Source organism: Nothobranchius furzeri, chromosome 5, assembly GCF_043380555.1.
Source record: "Nothobranchius furzeri strain GRZ-AD chromosome 5, NfurGRZ-RIMD1, whole genome shotgun sequence".
In the NCBI taxonomy this organism is placed as follows: Eukaryota; Metazoa; Chordata; class Actinopteri; order Cyprinodontiformes; family Nothobranchiidae; genus Nothobranchius; species Nothobranchius furzeri.
The window spans coordinates 12,367,156-12,382,877 of record NC_091745.1 but is presented as its reverse complement, the minus strand read 5'-3'; the positions used below and the strand labels follow the sequence as shown (position 1 = coordinate 12,382,877).

General features: G+C 45.8%; 3 protein-coding genes across 3 annotated transcripts in view; 2 read left to right on the top strand and 1 right to left on the bottom strand.

The window, feature by feature from the left end:
- Positions 1 to 10,033, top strand: part of LOC139069965 (zinc finger protein 271-like) — a 90,154-nt gene extending 80,121 nt beyond the window's left edge. Inside the window, exon 3 of the mRNA XM_070551437.1 lies at positions 3,689 to 10,033. Within this exon, the coding sequence (XP_070407538.1) occupies positions 3,689 to 5,445 (1,757 nt within the window). The 3' untranslated portion in view covers positions 5,446 to 10,033. The remainder of the gene's footprint in view (positions 1 to 3,688) is intronic.
- The window catches only part of LOC129160822 (uncharacterized), a 40,647-nt gene extending 27,469 nt beyond the window's left edge, over positions 1 to 13,178 (bottom strand). The window contains exons 1-2 of the mRNA XM_070551454.1: positions 11,402 to 13,178; positions 11,152 to 11,242 (exon numbers count right to left, since the gene is read on the bottom strand). Coding sequence (XP_070407555.1) covers positions 12,396 to 13,178 — 783 coding nt within the window. The 3' untranslated portion in view covers positions 11,152 to 11,242; positions 11,402 to 12,395. The remainder of the gene's footprint in view (positions 1 to 11,151; positions 11,243 to 11,401) is intronic.
- Positions 968 to 2,688, top strand: LOC139069970 (uncharacterized). Its single transcript, XM_070551455.1, has 2 exons — positions 968 to 1,646; positions 1,772 to 2,688. Exons 1-2 carry the CDS (start codon positions 1,130 to 1,132, stop codon positions 1,960 to 1,962), a joined length of 708 nt encoding a protein of 235 aa, XP_070407556.1. The 5' UTR covers positions 968 to 1,129; the 3' UTR covers positions 1,963 to 2,688.
- Positions 13,179 to 15,722: the final 2,544 nt, after the last annotated feature.

Here is a 15,722-nt window from a genome sequence, read left to right as displayed (position 1 = left end):
CCCACTCCAAGTTCTCGAAAGCAACTGCAAAGGTTCCTGGGCTTCTCCAACTTTTACAGGAGGTTTATGAGGAACTACAGCCAGACCGCCGCCCCTCTGACAAATCTGACCTCTGTTAATCGCCCTTTTGTCTGGTCCCCAGAAGCCAAGGCTGCCTTCCAGACCTTAAAGAGGAAGTTCACTAACGGCCCTGTGCTCCACAGACTTGATCCGCAATGCCAGTTCACCCTCGAGGTGGACGCCTCCGACACCGGCGTGGGCGCAGTGCTCTCTCAGGTATCTCCTACGGATAATAAACTTCATCCCTGTGCCTTTTTCTCTCACTGTTTAACTCCCGCAGAGAACAGATATGACGTGGGTGATCGAGAACTGCTGGCAGTAAAGCTCACTATTGAGGAGTGGAGACACTGGCTGGAGGGGGCAGAAACACCTTTTGTCATCCGGACTGACCTCAAGAATCTGGTTTACCTGAGAGAAGCTAAGAGGCTTAATCCACAACAGTACAGGTGGTTTCTTTTCTTCTCACGTTTCAATTCCCAGATTTCCTACCACCCTGGGTCTAAGAACACCAAACCAATCGCCCTCTCCAGGTTGTACGCTCCAGATCAGGAGGTTGAGGCCTCCACAATTCTCCCCCCAGCATGTGTGGTGAGAGGAGTCACGTGGGAGATTCGGGATCAGGTGCTGGAGGCTTTTAAGACTGACCCTGGTCCAGGTAAGGGCCTGCCTGGCCGGCTTTATGTGCCACAGGGCTTAAGGGGCAAAGCCATCCATTGGGCACATACTGGCAGGTTTTCCCTGCACCCAGGTGGAGGTCACACTATTGCCCTGTTGAAACGAACTTTCTGGTGGCCTGCCATGTACAAGGATGTGAAGGACTACATCACAGCATTCCACGTGTGTGCCCAACAGAAAGGGGACCATCGGTCTCCAGCAGGTTCATTAAACCCCCTTCCGGCTCTTTCACACCCCTGGTCACACATAGCCCTGGATTTCGTCTGCGGGTTACCTGATTCCCATGGTTTTTCCACCATCCTCACCATAGTGGACAGGTTTTCAAAGGCTTGCCACCTCATACCCCTAAAATCTCTCCCTTCTTCCTCTGTTACCGCTAAGCTCCTCGTTAAGGATGTGTTCAGGTTACATGGGATTCCAGAGGAGATTCTCTTGGACCGAGGACCCCAATTCAGTGTGGAAGGAATTTGCCGAGGCTCTGGGAGCTAAGGTCTCCCTCACTTCCGGATATCACCCGCTGACGAATGGACAATGTGAGCACATGACTCAAGAGCTCGGGGCCATGCTGTGCTGCGTCTGCTCCTCAAACCCATCCTCCTGGAGCTCCCACCTCACCTGGGTGGAGTACGCCCACAACTGCCATGTTTCAACCGCTACAGGTCAGTCCCCATTTGAAGCCTCTCTAGGTTACCAGCCATCTCTGTTTCCCCAGCAGTCCTCAGCCCCATCTTCGATCCCTCAGTTTCTCCGGGGGGCCAGGCGGGCATGGGTGTCCACCCGAGCCGCGCTGGACAGAACGGCTGACAGGAACAAGCAGCTGGCGGACCGCAGGCGACGTCCGGCCCCGCATTATACTCCTGGTCAGGAAGTATGGCTCTCGTCTAAGGACATCCCATTGAAGGCCACCTCCCGTAAGTTCACTCCCAGATTCATAGGTCCGTTTAAGATCCTGGAGGTTCCCACTCCCTCCACAGTTTGACTGGAGCTCCCACGCTCTTTCAAAGTTCACCCGGTTTTTCACTTGTCCCTGGTCAAGCCTGTTGGTTCCAGCCCCCTCTGTCCTGTGCCGGCTCCCCCGCCGCCTGCAAGATACTACAAGGGGGGCCTGGTTTACACCATCCGCAGGATACTGGATTTTCGGCCTCGCGACCACGGCACCCAGTACCTGGTCGATTGGGAGGGGTACGGCCCGGAGGAACGTTCCTGGGTCTCCTGCTCCTTCATTGAGGATCCGTCCCTGATCCGGATTTACGAGGCTGCGTCTGCTGGGAGGCCAGGTGGCGTCCGTTGAGGGGGGAGGTACTGTCATGTGCCGGGGTGAGTGCTCCTCTCATTGTTTCCATCTTTGAGCTGCTGTGTTTCAGGAGAGGGAGGCTCCAGCTGCAGCTCATTGACAATCAGTGGGTCCAGCTATAAGAGGAGGAGGTGATCACTACTCAACGCCGCATGATTAACTACAACTTGGTAGTTCCAGCCCTTTGTGTCTCCTGGTTAAACTAGTGATTTTTTGAATTTTTGAGTCTCTTTGGATTTACCCTGCTTACCTGTTCCTAGGATTTTTTTGGATCATTTTGGACCTTACGTTGACTCCTCAGGATACTCCTTGGACTGCTGAGGCTCCTCTGTTTTCTGGTTCTCCTGTGGCTCCTCTGTTTCCTTTCCACAGTCCCGCTGGATTACTCACCTCTGCTGGATTACTCACCTCCGCTGGATTACTCACCTATGCTTCCTAAATTTTCTGGACGCAGCACTCACCGTTCTCCTCTCCTCCCTTCCAGCCCGCTCTCCTGCCCTCCTCGCGCTCCCTCTCCTGGACAGCCCCCTTCCTGGATTCACCCTGGCACTCCACCTACCTTCCCTAACTCCTCAGCTCCCAGCTCCCCGTAAGTCTTAACTCTGCACCTAACTAGTTTTGACTTGCCTCCCTGTACTCACCTTCTCCTCTGCTCTCCTCTCCTCAGATGCTGCTGTTCCGTTGCAATCCCACTGGGCCTTATCCAGTGCGTCCTCAGTTCTCGATTATTTAAATAAAAGAATTCTTCATTTTTACCTGTTTGGTGCGTGAGTGGTGAGTCTGCATGTCTTTAGTTAAACTCGTTCCCAAAACCATGTCAGGACGTATCCAAGCATTTTGGGGGCCGAGGCAAAATAGACCCCTGCCAGGTATTTTAAGTTGAAGTGCTATCTGTTTTTATATTAGACTTTTTATATTTGCAATAAAGTCCAAAAGTGAAGAATTTGTTATTTATTACTTGATTGTTCAAGCTTCCTCACAGAAGTGATCTGTTGTTAAATATTAAAATAAAAAGGTAATTAAATAAAAAATAAGGAACATTCTGGAACTGTTTCTTCCTTTTCTTTTTTTGTTTTTTATGTATCGAAAGTATTGGATCGGGACTCGGTATCAGCAGATTCTCAAAATCAAATGACTCGGACTCTAGGGCAACAAAACCTGATCGGGACATCTCTAACATTTACTGTTTTGACGCATTTTAACAAGCTTCCTCCGCGCCGTGATTTTGTTGTACGATACAAACTGTACAGCACTCTCACGGAGTAAAGGTTTGGTAGATATGTTTGTTTACATTTTTGCCGCTGCACGCCTTCAGTGCTAGGGAAAGGAAGGGAGGGGCCGACGCGATGCTGCTGTCAGGGTATCTCTAGGCTCCACAGTAGCAGCGACGGACGGCTGGTTTGACCGGCTCTGAGAGGCATTAATCAGAATTTGCAGATAGCGTTTTTTTCCTTCTACCAATCGCATAGTGATGTCTGGGCTTAAAAGCAACTCATTAGATTCATAGTCATTTGTAAAAGTAATGCATTACCATAAATAGTAATGTGTTTACCAACATTGGTTATGTATATTACTGATTGCAAAAACACCCCTAGGTATTTTGTCTTCTCTTTTTACTGAATATTTTTATTTTATATATTTCTGCTTTGTTCACTGCAGATTCAAGGAAGAGAGAGGAGACGGATGAGAAACCTCTGCTCTTACATTTCCACAACCTTCCAATGAAAGACGGAGGTGTCCCAACCAGCAGCTTGGCTGGGCAGATGACAGCAAAAGTTGGTGGAGGAGCAGAAACTATCAAGAACCTAGATCTGGGCCCTAATGAAAAGACATCTGATTCTTCAGAGATTGAAGTTAGTGGAGAAGATGAACATGATGTGAATCTAGACTGTGAGTGTTCAGACTCTGGGCCTGAAACTGGAAAGGGAGACCATGGCTGTAATGAGAACAAGTCTTCGGAGTCTGATATTAAGACGGTCAACAAATCATTTAGCTGCCCTGTGTGTGGTATACAGTTCCTCCACAAGTGGTCTCTTCAGAAACATGTGAGAGTGACAAGTCATTCAGCAGTAAAGTCTTCAGAGGGTTCGGTTAATACAAAATGTGTGAAAGAGAAGCAACATGGAGGCTCATGCAGAAAATTCCAGAAACAACCGAAATCATTTAGTTGTGATGACTGTGGAAAAAGATTTAGCCAAAAGTCCAGTTTAACCCGTCATATGAAAGGCCACACCGGGGAGAAGCCTATTGCGTGTGACCTCAGTGGACAAAGATTTAGCCAAAAGACACATTTAAATACACGCATGAGAGTCCACACAGGAGAGAAGTCTTTTGCCTGTGAGCTCTGTGAATACAGATGTACCCAAAAGGCAAGTTTAAACTCACACATGAAGGTCCACACAGGAGAGAAGCCTTTTGCCTGTGAGCTCTGTGGACAAACATTTAGCCAAAAGATAAATTTAAAAAGTCACATGAGAGTCCACACAGGAGAGAAGCCTTTTGCCTGTGAGCTCTGTGGACAAAGATTTAGCCTAAAGACAAATTTAAACAGTCACATGAGAGTCCACACAGGAGAGAAGCCTTTTGCCTGTGAGCTCTGTGGACAAAGATTTAGCCTAAAGACAAATTTAAAGAGACATACGAGCATCCACACAGGACAGAAGCATTTTGCTTGTGAGCTCTGTGAATACAGATGTACCCAAAAGGCAAGTTTTAACTCTCACATGAGACTCCACACAGGAGAGAAGCCTTTTGCCTGTGAGCACTGTGGACAAAGATTTAGCAATGAACGTAATTTAAAGACACACATGAAAGTCCACACAGGAGAGAAGCCTTTTGCCTGTGAGCTCTGTGGACAAAGATTTTGCCAAAAGATAAATTTAAACAGTCACATGAGAGTCCACACAGGAGAGAAGCCTTTTGCCTGTGAGCTCTGTGGACAAACATTTAGCCACAAGACAAATTTAAACAGTCACATGAGAGTCCACACAGGAGAGAAGCCTTTTGCCTGTGAGCTCTGTGGACAAAGATTTAGCCAAAAGATAAATTTAAACTGTCACATGAGAGTCCACACAGGAGAGAAGCCTTTTGCCTGTGAGATCTGTGGACAAACATTTAGCCATCATACAACTTTAAAGAATCACATGAGAGTCCACACAGGACAGAAGCCTTTCGCCTGTGAGTTCTGTATCAAAAGATTTAGCGAAAAGTTAAGATTAAACCGTCACATAAGGGTCCACACAGGAGAGCAGCCTTTTGCCTGTGAGCTCTGTGGACAAAGATTTAGCCAAAAGACAAATTTAAACAGTCACATGAGAGTCCACACAGGAGAGAAGCCTTTTGCCTGTGAACTCTGTGGACAAAGATTTAGCCATCAGACAACTTTAAATAATCATAAGAGAGTCCACACAGTATAGAAGCCTTTCGCCTGTGAGTTCTGTGTAAAAAGATTTACCCAAAAGACAAATTTAAACAGACATATTAGAGTCCACACAGGAGAGAAGCCTTTTGCCTGTGAGCTCTGTGGACAAAGATTTAGCTAAAAGACAAATTTAAACAGTCACATAAGAGTCCACACCGGACAGAAACCTTTCGCCTGTGAACTCTGTGTAAAAAGATTTAGCCAAAAGACAAATTTAAACAGACACATGAGAATCCACACTGGCTTTTCGCCTGTGAGTTCGGTGGAAAAGATTTACCCAAAAGATCCATTTAAACGGTCACAAAAGAGTTTATAAAGGACAGAAGCCTTTTGCTTGTGAGCTTTGTGGACGAAGATTTAGCTGAAAGAAAACTTCAAACGATCATCTAAGCATCCACTAGGGCTGAACGATCTATTGCAGGGGTCTCCAACATTTTTTGGCCCGTGAGCAACTTTTACACAATGAAAGTACAGCAGAGTTACTGCCATATGATTTATTTACATTGATACTTTCCATGTGGGAATGTGCCTATGTAAAAAATGCTATAATTACTACATTAACAAGCATTGTATTCACAATGATTTACTGAATAATTTTGATGGTTTTTTTGGTCATGAAAGTTAAGTTTTGCTGCGTTTATTGCTGACAATATTAAGGTTGGAGGGTTATCCTTTTTTTCTGCATCTTGTAGGTTTTTTTCTCCGCAGGTCTGAAGGCTGTGTGTTACACAGAGCAGAGAAACAGAGAGCAAGAGACCAGAACCAAAAGAAATGATCACATCACACCAATCTTAAAATATTTACAATGGCTTTCATTAACTTACAGGATTGATTTCAAAGACCTTTTACTTACTTTTAAATCATTAAATGGCCAACGACCTCTGTATATAGCAGAGATGTTTGAGATGTATCACCCTTCTAAATCACTTAGGTCAGCAGTTTGTACGATACTGCAAAATGTGGTATCGATCCGATACCAAGTAAATACAGGGGCTAGTATTGCCGGTACCGATACCAATACCGATACTTTTTACTACTAGTCTAGAACATCTAGTTTTGTGGGATTTATTAAGATAAATAGGATAAATAAAACTTGAGTTTTCAGACAACATTCTTATATTGATGATGGAGAATCTTCTCTGAAAACTCAAGTTTTATTGATTACTGAAAAATTTTGTAATTTTTCCTTTAATAAATCATGTGTACGATGATTATAAAATGCAGGGAACATTTTCAGGCAAATAAAGTTTTCATTAGGAAACTCAAAATGGTTTAAAATGGTTAACAATCTCAAGATTTTTTTCTATTTGAAATCTATGAAGCTGTGTAAAAAAATTCCAAACGGCGATCATTTTTCGGTCTGCCATCATGCAGCCACAACAGTGCTTTCTGCTGTTCTGTGCTTGTCTCGTGCTGGCGCGCTTTTACTTTTTTTTGTAATGTAATGGCCATCGACATAAATATACTGGACATCTCCTTTCCATAGGCTCCAATATCACATTTTTGAGGCCAAATGGGAGGTGGCCACCACCGCCATTTTGACTGTGTCACAGGTTCCGTCAAGCCCAGACAATTCCACAAAAGGGAAGAGAGGAGGAGCTGAGGGTGGGGCTGTAAGGCTGGGATCAACTGATGACACCCGGTCGAACTAGCTACAAGCTAACCCAAAGCTAACACGGAGGTGGGAGCTAAGCTAACGGAGGTAGCAACCTAGCTACAACCAGAGTTAACTGTGCACAACACCAGAGCTTCTGAGTCAGAGATACGCCGGGCTGACCGCTGGGTGAAACCGTGTGGAACACAGAGGTCTCCGAGACCTGCACAAGCTGGCAGCCGCACAGCAGACAAGCGCCGCTGCGATCTGAGATGCGCAGAGCTAACGCTGGGGAGAACCGAGTGGAAAGGTTTCCATCCCAGAGCTCCACAAGCTGGCAGCCCGCGCATCAAACAGAAGCCGCGATCAGACAGAGATGCGCCGAGCTGCCGGGAGACCCAGCCGGCATTCCGCGCAGCAAACAGAAGCCGCGATCAGACAGAGATGCGCCAAACTGCCGGGAGATCCAGCCGGCAGCCCGGCACATCAAACAGAAGCCGCGATCAGACAGAGTTGCGCCGAGCTGCAGGGAGAAACAGCCGGCATTCCGCGCAGCAAACAGAAGCTGCGAAGCCAGGGGAGAAGCGGGTGGAAAACATCGGTCTCCCGAGAGCTCCACAAGCCGATAGTCAGAACCCAGCTCCACCAACATGTTATATTTCAACCCATTTTCTGAAGTGCAGCATTATGTCAAATGCACTGGGTTTTCAGATTCAGAAATACTTTATTAATCCCAGAGGGAAATTTACCCTATTACATTTAAATTTCATGGTTAAACAGTACATGTTAAAATCTAAGCTCAGCTCGGCAGTGACCTAAAATAAATAAATATAATTTTACTTACCGACAAAAATGAAGTGGAGACTCCTTGGACGCTCTATTAGTGCAATTAATGCCACAGCAAGTCATTTTGTCCAACAATTGCACTAAAAATGTCCAAAACAGAATACACAAACACAGAGACTCAAAATGCCGGAGCAGTTTCCAAGCCAGATCAAGGCTCTACTGAGGCCTTTCCACGGAGCTAGCTCTGTGGTCACGTGGGTCTGAGGCGACGGTCACGTGTGTTGGATGCTCATTAATTATACAGAATTTTAGGCTTTTAATACACTTAAACAGAAGAGTGAGAAAAAAATCACCCCCCTCAGAGTTGTCATAAGTGTAAACTAGATAATTTAAACAAAAAACATGTCTTGGTACCAGGCTGTAAACATGTTTATTTCTGCTGTGAAATTGGTATTTTTAACATGGGAGTCAATGAGGATTTGCTCGCTTCTGACACCAGCCCCCAGCGGATGAGGGTGGAACTGCAATTTTTGGTACTTCCGCGTTGGACTCAATTTTAGAGCTCCATTGTGGGGACTTGGTAACGGCAGACTGCCCCGTTGACTGACATCTGTGGCGTTCCAATCACAGTGCTTTACTGTTTTTTTTGGGCCAATCACAGCGTAGGCGGGATGTCCCTGCAAACAAACATGGCTGCCGCTCGAAACGGTCCAATCACAGGTATCAGCCAGGTAAACTACAAATCAAGATGGCTGCCGTTCTGTAGTGGTCCAATCATGGCGCTATATAGATTTCATGGGCCAATCGCAACACCAAAGTAGGCGGGATATTATTGAAGAAAAAAAAACGTGACTATTGTTACTAGATATGCTAGGAACTAGCAGCCCTCAGCTGGTCATTGACTGATTCAAACACTCCCTCAGCTGTCTATTAACATGGATAGGCTAGCGTTAGCCTGGATGGGCTGGTGTTAGCATTGGAGTGGCTATCTATTAGCATGCCTAGGCTGGCCACTAGCTTGATGTCCTACCTCCTCGATGGACCATTAGCATGGATAGTCTGGCGTTAGCATCAGAGTGGCTACCCATAAGCATGCCTAGGCATTCCACTAGCTGGATTTCCTACCCCCTTGACCAGGGGTGACCAGGGGTGTCAAATATGCGGCCCGCGGGCCGTATCCGGCCCGCAAGCAGGTTAAATCCGGCCCACGAGATGGTTGTGTAAACTTTATTTTCATACTTTACAATGTAGAGTGAAAATAAACTTATCTTTGTGAGCAAGTTTTCTCTGTAATGAGTATAAATAAAACAAAGCTGCGCTCAAGGCTCACTCACACAAGAACTTGAATCACATCCTGAATTTAGCTGCCACTCAGGATGTGACTTCTGATATTGATGTGCTGGTGAAAGCTAAAAGATGTAAAGTAAAATGAGTCAAATATACTTTAAGTGCTGCATGAAAGTGATCTAGCCATGTGATCTGTAAGCTCTTTGAACCACTAAGGAATGTTTATTTATTTATTGATTTTTTTTCTTCAATTTTTCAAGTACACTTTAGGTGTTATACTATTTAGGATACACTGTCCTCAAGCTCCAGCCTTGTTTTATATTGATTGTATTAAAACAAAGAAAACAATCTGAAGTTGTTTTTGGTCCGGCCCACTTGGGACTAGATTTGCCTCAATGTGGCCCCTGAGCTAAAAGGAGTTTGACACCCCTGCCCTTGACGGACCTTAAGCATGGATAGGCTGGCATTAGCATCGTAGAGGCTAGCCTTTAGCATGTCTCGGAGAGTCACTAGTCAGTGACCAGTCAAAGTGAATACTTGTAATAAAGTGTAGTTACTGTGTAAAGCAGTATATACTTGGAATGATTAATAAAAATAAAAACTAGAATTGAACCTGCGTTACATGGTAATAACAATTTAAGAACTCAGAAAAAAAATACACTAACTTACTAAGTAATTACCATGTAAGTACTAAGTAATTAGAGGACTGTAAAAGAAAGCGCTACCAATAATTTTTCTTAATATGCTTTTATTTTTTGTGCTATGTTCTGTATATTCTTTGATTTTATTTTACACAACATGATGTGACATTGTAACTATTTCATTTCACTTGTGATTGTTTTAACAATGTGAAGCACATTGGGCTACCGTTTTGTGTATGAAATGGGCTATATAATAAACTTGACTTGAAAGAGAATTTACAATCATGTTTTGTTACTAAATGAGACACTCAGCTGAAACTGGGGGAAATATATGATGAATCTAAATCACAGGAGATGTCCAGAGTTTTTACACGCATGAACCCCCCTCACCCCACCCCTTAAGAGAATGAATGGGGGGGCTTAAACAGGGCCAACATTTATTCTAAAAATTTTAAAATATTTGGTCGCCCGCTATCTACACATGAGCACTCTATCTAGCTCACCCTGGTCTTCATGGAAGCGCGAGGGTGGGCAGATTAAGCATATGTGCAGAAGGACATCTAAACCAGCAAAGAGAGGGGGCTAGCCCCAGCTCCTCCTGGGGTGCTCCCAAGAAGCCTGATACACAGGCAACACAAACCTTCATAGCTCCCAATACTAATAAAACAACGAAAGGATCCTCGCCCAAAGGGGCGGGGATCATAAGTCTACAAGGGAGCCTCATACTAGACTACGTGATAGAGCATCTGCAATGACGTTGTCAGAGCCCCTTTTGTGCCGGATGAATGCTCGGGAAAGATCTGGAGCAGCTAAAACAGGAGCACAGCAAAGGAGGTTTTGCAACAACACAAAAGCTGACTGACATTCTGGGGTCCATGTGAAAGGAACATTAGTGCTTAACATGTTAGTGAGAGGCTGAGCCACAACTGAGAAATTCCGACAGAAACATCTATAAAAACCAGCCATACCTAGGAATCGTCGGAGCTCACGACAGGTTGTTGGAGGAGGAGATGTTGGAGAAGGATAAGAGACCATGGCCTGGATCTTATATGATAACGCACGTACCTTACCATGGCCTACTTCCTTTCCTAGGTAGCGGACTGTGGCTTTCACAAACTCACACTTGTCTAAATTCAAAGTGAGTTTAGCTGATCTCAGGCGCTCGAAGACGAGTTTCAGAGTCTGAATATGATGGTCCCATGACGAAGTGTAGATTACTATGTCATCTAGATAGGCACTACAGTTTGGAACATCACACAAAACCTGATTCACAAGCCTCTGAAAAGTAGCAGGGGCATTTCTTAAGCCAAAGGGCAATACCGTGTACTGTAGGAGGTTATCTGGAGTCACGAAAGCAGAGACCTTGGATGCAAAAGGGGTCAATGGGACTTACCAATAGCCTTTCAAAAGATCAAGTCTGGTGACAAAAGAGGCGGCACCCACGCGATCGACACAGTCGTCCACACGTGGCAAAGGGGACGAATCTGGAACAGTAACAGTGTTTAATTTACGATAATCTGTGACGAATCTGTATGTACCATCAGGTTTGTTCTCTAACAAACAGGGTGAACTCCATGAGCTGGTACTGGGCTTAGCCAAGCCGTTCTCTAGTAAATAGTTTACTTCTTGTTTCATTAACTCACGCTTCTGAGGACTGGCGCGGTAGGGGTGCATCCTCACGGGGGTTGAGTCTGACAGCGAAATGCCGTGGGTGATGAGTTTGTGTAGGAATGTCTGAAAACAGCTCAGGAAAAGAACGAACCCGGTCAGAAAAAGTGGCGTAAAATAGCATTGTAGATTTTATTAATTCCCAGATGACCGGACCACTCAGTTTCATGAGCTAAGGCGAGAATATGGTTTCTGAATCTTTCCGGAACTACAATTTGTTTAATCTGGACCCATTAAGAGTCGTTGGCAGAGGGCAGAGTCCAGCAGCGGAACAATATGTAATCATCAATCACATAGGTAGCCAGACATGGAGGGGACGACGGAGCAACACCATCCACAGAAAAATAAGGGTCTAAGGTTTTATCTGTTTTCTGAGCATTAGCCAATGTCTCACAAGAGATAGGTAAGTCCGTTAAAGGACCTCCAGCGGCCAGATCGGACGGAGTTATTACAAGATCTGGACCGGGATAAATCTGCGTCTTCCCCAATTTCAGGGGAAGAAACAAGCTCAGGAGGAGGTAAAACTACACCCCCAGCAGCATCATTTCCCAATATCAAGTCCACACCTTGAGTTGGTAACTCATCTAAAACGCAGAACTTCAGGTCCCCCCGTAACCAAAGGACAGGTCAGGCGAAGATGATGAACCTCATCTGGAACGGCACCCATTTCAATACCCTGTAGTAAGACTGAGAAGCCAGCATGGCTAGCTGTAGAAAAGGGTAACACCTTTAGTTTGATTAGCGTCTGTGATGCACCCTTGTCTCATAAGATCACCACTTCCTGTATGATTTCACAGTTTCCCAGCAACACAAGCCCAGAGGAAAAAAACGGTTTCAAACTAGAGTGAGGTGTTTCACATTTATCCACTGATGTAGGTTTTTTTGAACACAAGGCTACTTTCTTGGCTGTAGGAGAGGTTCTACTTCTCCTATTTTTGCATGGGGCAGTCTCGGATGAAATGTCCTCATTTATGACAATAAAAGAACTGGCGAGATCTCTGGGCCAGGCAGATTAACAGATGGTCTCACCACTTGGATAGAGTCAGGTTTAGACTCTCTGAACCGATGAGTCAAGGAGAACTCATCCGCTAACAGGGCGGCAGAAGAAAGAGAGGAGACTTTTTGCTCAGTCAAATATAAAGCAAGCCTCTCAGGCACATGTCGTTTAAATTCTTCCACCAAAATCAATTCTTTTAGGTCAGCCAAGGAGTTTACTCCCGAAGCTGAACACCATTTCTCAAAGAGAGCAGATTTAAGGTGAGCATATTCTACATAGGACTGATTAGGCCTAGGTTTATCTAACTGGAACCGCTGACAATAAGCCTCAGGAACGAGTTCATATGCGTTTAAAACAGCCGCTTTCACACGCTCATAACTAGCGCTGTCCGTTAGAGACAGAGCCGAAATAACCTGAAGGGCCTTACCTGAGAGCTTGCACTGCAGAAGCAATGACCACACTTCACGAGGCCACTGCAGAGTCACCGCAATCTGCTCGAAAGCAAGGAAAAACCCATCCACTTCAGTTTCTCTAAACGGTCGAAGGAGGGAGACACACTTGCTGACGTCGAAGCCAGGCGGTAACGACGAGGCACCTGGAGGAGATGGTGAGGCGTCTCGGTGCAGGGCACGGGAAGGCAAAGACGAGACTGGAGAACGGCCGGCAGTCGTATGGCTCGAGGACGCGGCAGTGTCCAGAGTCCTCATCTGTAGTTCGAGTTCACGGAGGCGAATCTCCGTGTCCATACGCTTCATTTCAATCTCATTCCGGAGATTTCGCTCGTGAGTCTTTTCTTCGGCTTTGTTCTTAAGATGTGCTAACTGTAGCTGCAGACGAGCTCTTGATAGTGGGGAACGAGGAGGGCTAGTTCCCGACGAAGCTACATCAGACGGAGGGCCACCAGCAGAGTCCTTTCCCAGAGAAGGCGGAGCTGTGGCGAGGGTATCTTTTCTTTCATCAAGCCAGTCCTCTTCATCGCCGGAGGGTGGCGGAGATGCACCTGGAGTGGAAGGCAGAGGATGGATTTTCTTGGTCCTGTGTAATCCGTGATGAGCTGACAAAGTGCACCCTTGGTTAGCTGCTTAGGCAGGAGTAAACTGAAGTGGGTGGCAACCTGCTGCAGATCAGCTTTGCGGCAACTCTCCAGCAGTCAGGGTGAAGGAGCCGCCACAAACACATGCAAGTCAAAGGATGCCATTCCAACTGAATGTGTTCGTGCACATGGTTCACACTTGCACAAAGTAGAAATTCACCGAAAGAAAGCAAATTGATTACATATTAATTTGGTACAAGTGTGAACCTAGAGCCCCACGACTGTTATTATTTTAGGTACGGAGAGTGATCACGCTAGATCAAACAATGGGCTGAGACAATGTGTTCCTCCAAACTTGAGTTTATTTACACACAATGCATAAAACAAGTTCTTCTATTTAAAAAAAGGAACAAGACAGTTAAAAACTCCAGAGGGGACTATTGACACCTTCTGCTGGAGGAGGGAGGCAAAACAACCAGGGCTGTGTAACATGCATTTACTTAATACGCACGGCAATCATCATGCAAACAAGAAAAAGAATAAAAACATGTACTATTATCCACACCAACTGGTAACACGGCTGAGCCCTCTCACGTATGCGGCCCTCCACAGTCAACCAGACCCCCTTTCTAAAATTGACTCACAATGAAAACATTAGGAGTTTCATAAAAGGAAAAATAAGTATAACAAAATAATCAACTGAACAAAAACAGCAGTGCCAGCGCTTTCTGTTAAAAGGAAGGAAATTATTAAACTGCCGATTTCCTTCCTTTTCAATGTTGGGGCTGCATGGTGGCGCAGTTGTTAGCACTGTTGCCTCGCAGCACGAAGGTTGCAGGTTCGAACCTCGGCTGCGGCCTTTCTGCAGGAAGTTGCGTGTTCTCCCCATGCATGCGTGGGATTCCTCTGGGTACTCCGGTTTCCCCCTCAGATCACAACATGCCCTATAGGTTATAAATTGTAAGTCGCTTTGGATAAAAGCATCTGCTAAACGAATAAACATAAACCTGTTATGTTTCATGGGAAGGGCTCACAGACAACGGCACATCCACACCGCTGATCCTACAGCGCATTTCCATGCACGCACACACACACACACACACACACACACACACACATGCACCATAAAGCCCCAGCCTTTCCAAACAATTGTATAAAATTTAAAAGGATCCCTTATCCGTAAAAATAATCCTCCATGCACCCAGTGTACAGCTCAGACACGCTGCCCCACCTGTCTGTCAGGACACCAGGTAAACGCTCTCGCGCAGCTGGACACAATCAGGGTTTTTAAAGAGCCGGCATAATTACGCAGGGAGGAGGAGCGCAGCGCTCATAGAGAACAAACGGCCATCCATCACGCAAGTATGCTCGCTCTCGGCGGCTTTCGCTCTGTGATTTAATCCCAAAATGGACAATTTCCTTCCGTCATATCAAGAGAAGAAACAAAACACTTTCTAACGCCTTAAGATAACACATTGTAACTTCCAGCGTGTCAAAAACAAACGCTTGGTCAGCCACCCTCCATGTCAGACCCTTGACGCCAAAAGTGCCCTTTTTCGTCACTTGTGTGCAAAAAGGGTTTTTTACCTTTTCTGACTGCAGATCCCAATGCAGCGTAAAACTGACGCGAGGTGAGTCCAGGAGATAAACGGCCAAGGCAGGAATACTGAGAGGAGACTTATGGGAGATGATTTGGTTTGGGGAATGAGGGGAGGTTGAGAGTCAGGGTGATCCAGATTGGAGTTGTTCTGGGATGGAGAGGGAATGCAGGGTTGAGGATGAGAGCGGGTCGTTCTGGGAGGAGGAGGATGAACATGGCTGAATGCGGAGTCCAGGAGTCCTATGGAGGTTGAGTAAGCTATTCCAGATGAGCAGAGAGCCTGAGGTGGGTGAGTCCAAAAATACAAAAAGTCACACAAGGTCCAAAAACACACTAGAGCCAAAATACACTTAGATAAATCACGAGTAACCAAGAGAGGAAGAGCGAGGGCTGGGAATTACCGAGTTGCATCCAGTGTCGAGCTGTGTTCACCATCTCCTTAAGTAGTTGAGCCTCTAAGCTGATGAGGTGCAGCTGCCACTCCCTCTCCTGCAAACACACTCAGAGATATTTTGTGAGAGCGAGTACTCACCACTAGGGCTGTCGCGGTAACCGCAAAAATGAAATATCGCGATATGAAGAAGCCCACCGCGCTGCATCATGGGCCACCGCGATTACTGAACTTGGTTCAACTCAATGATGCATGTTGAGAAGGATGGCTGCACT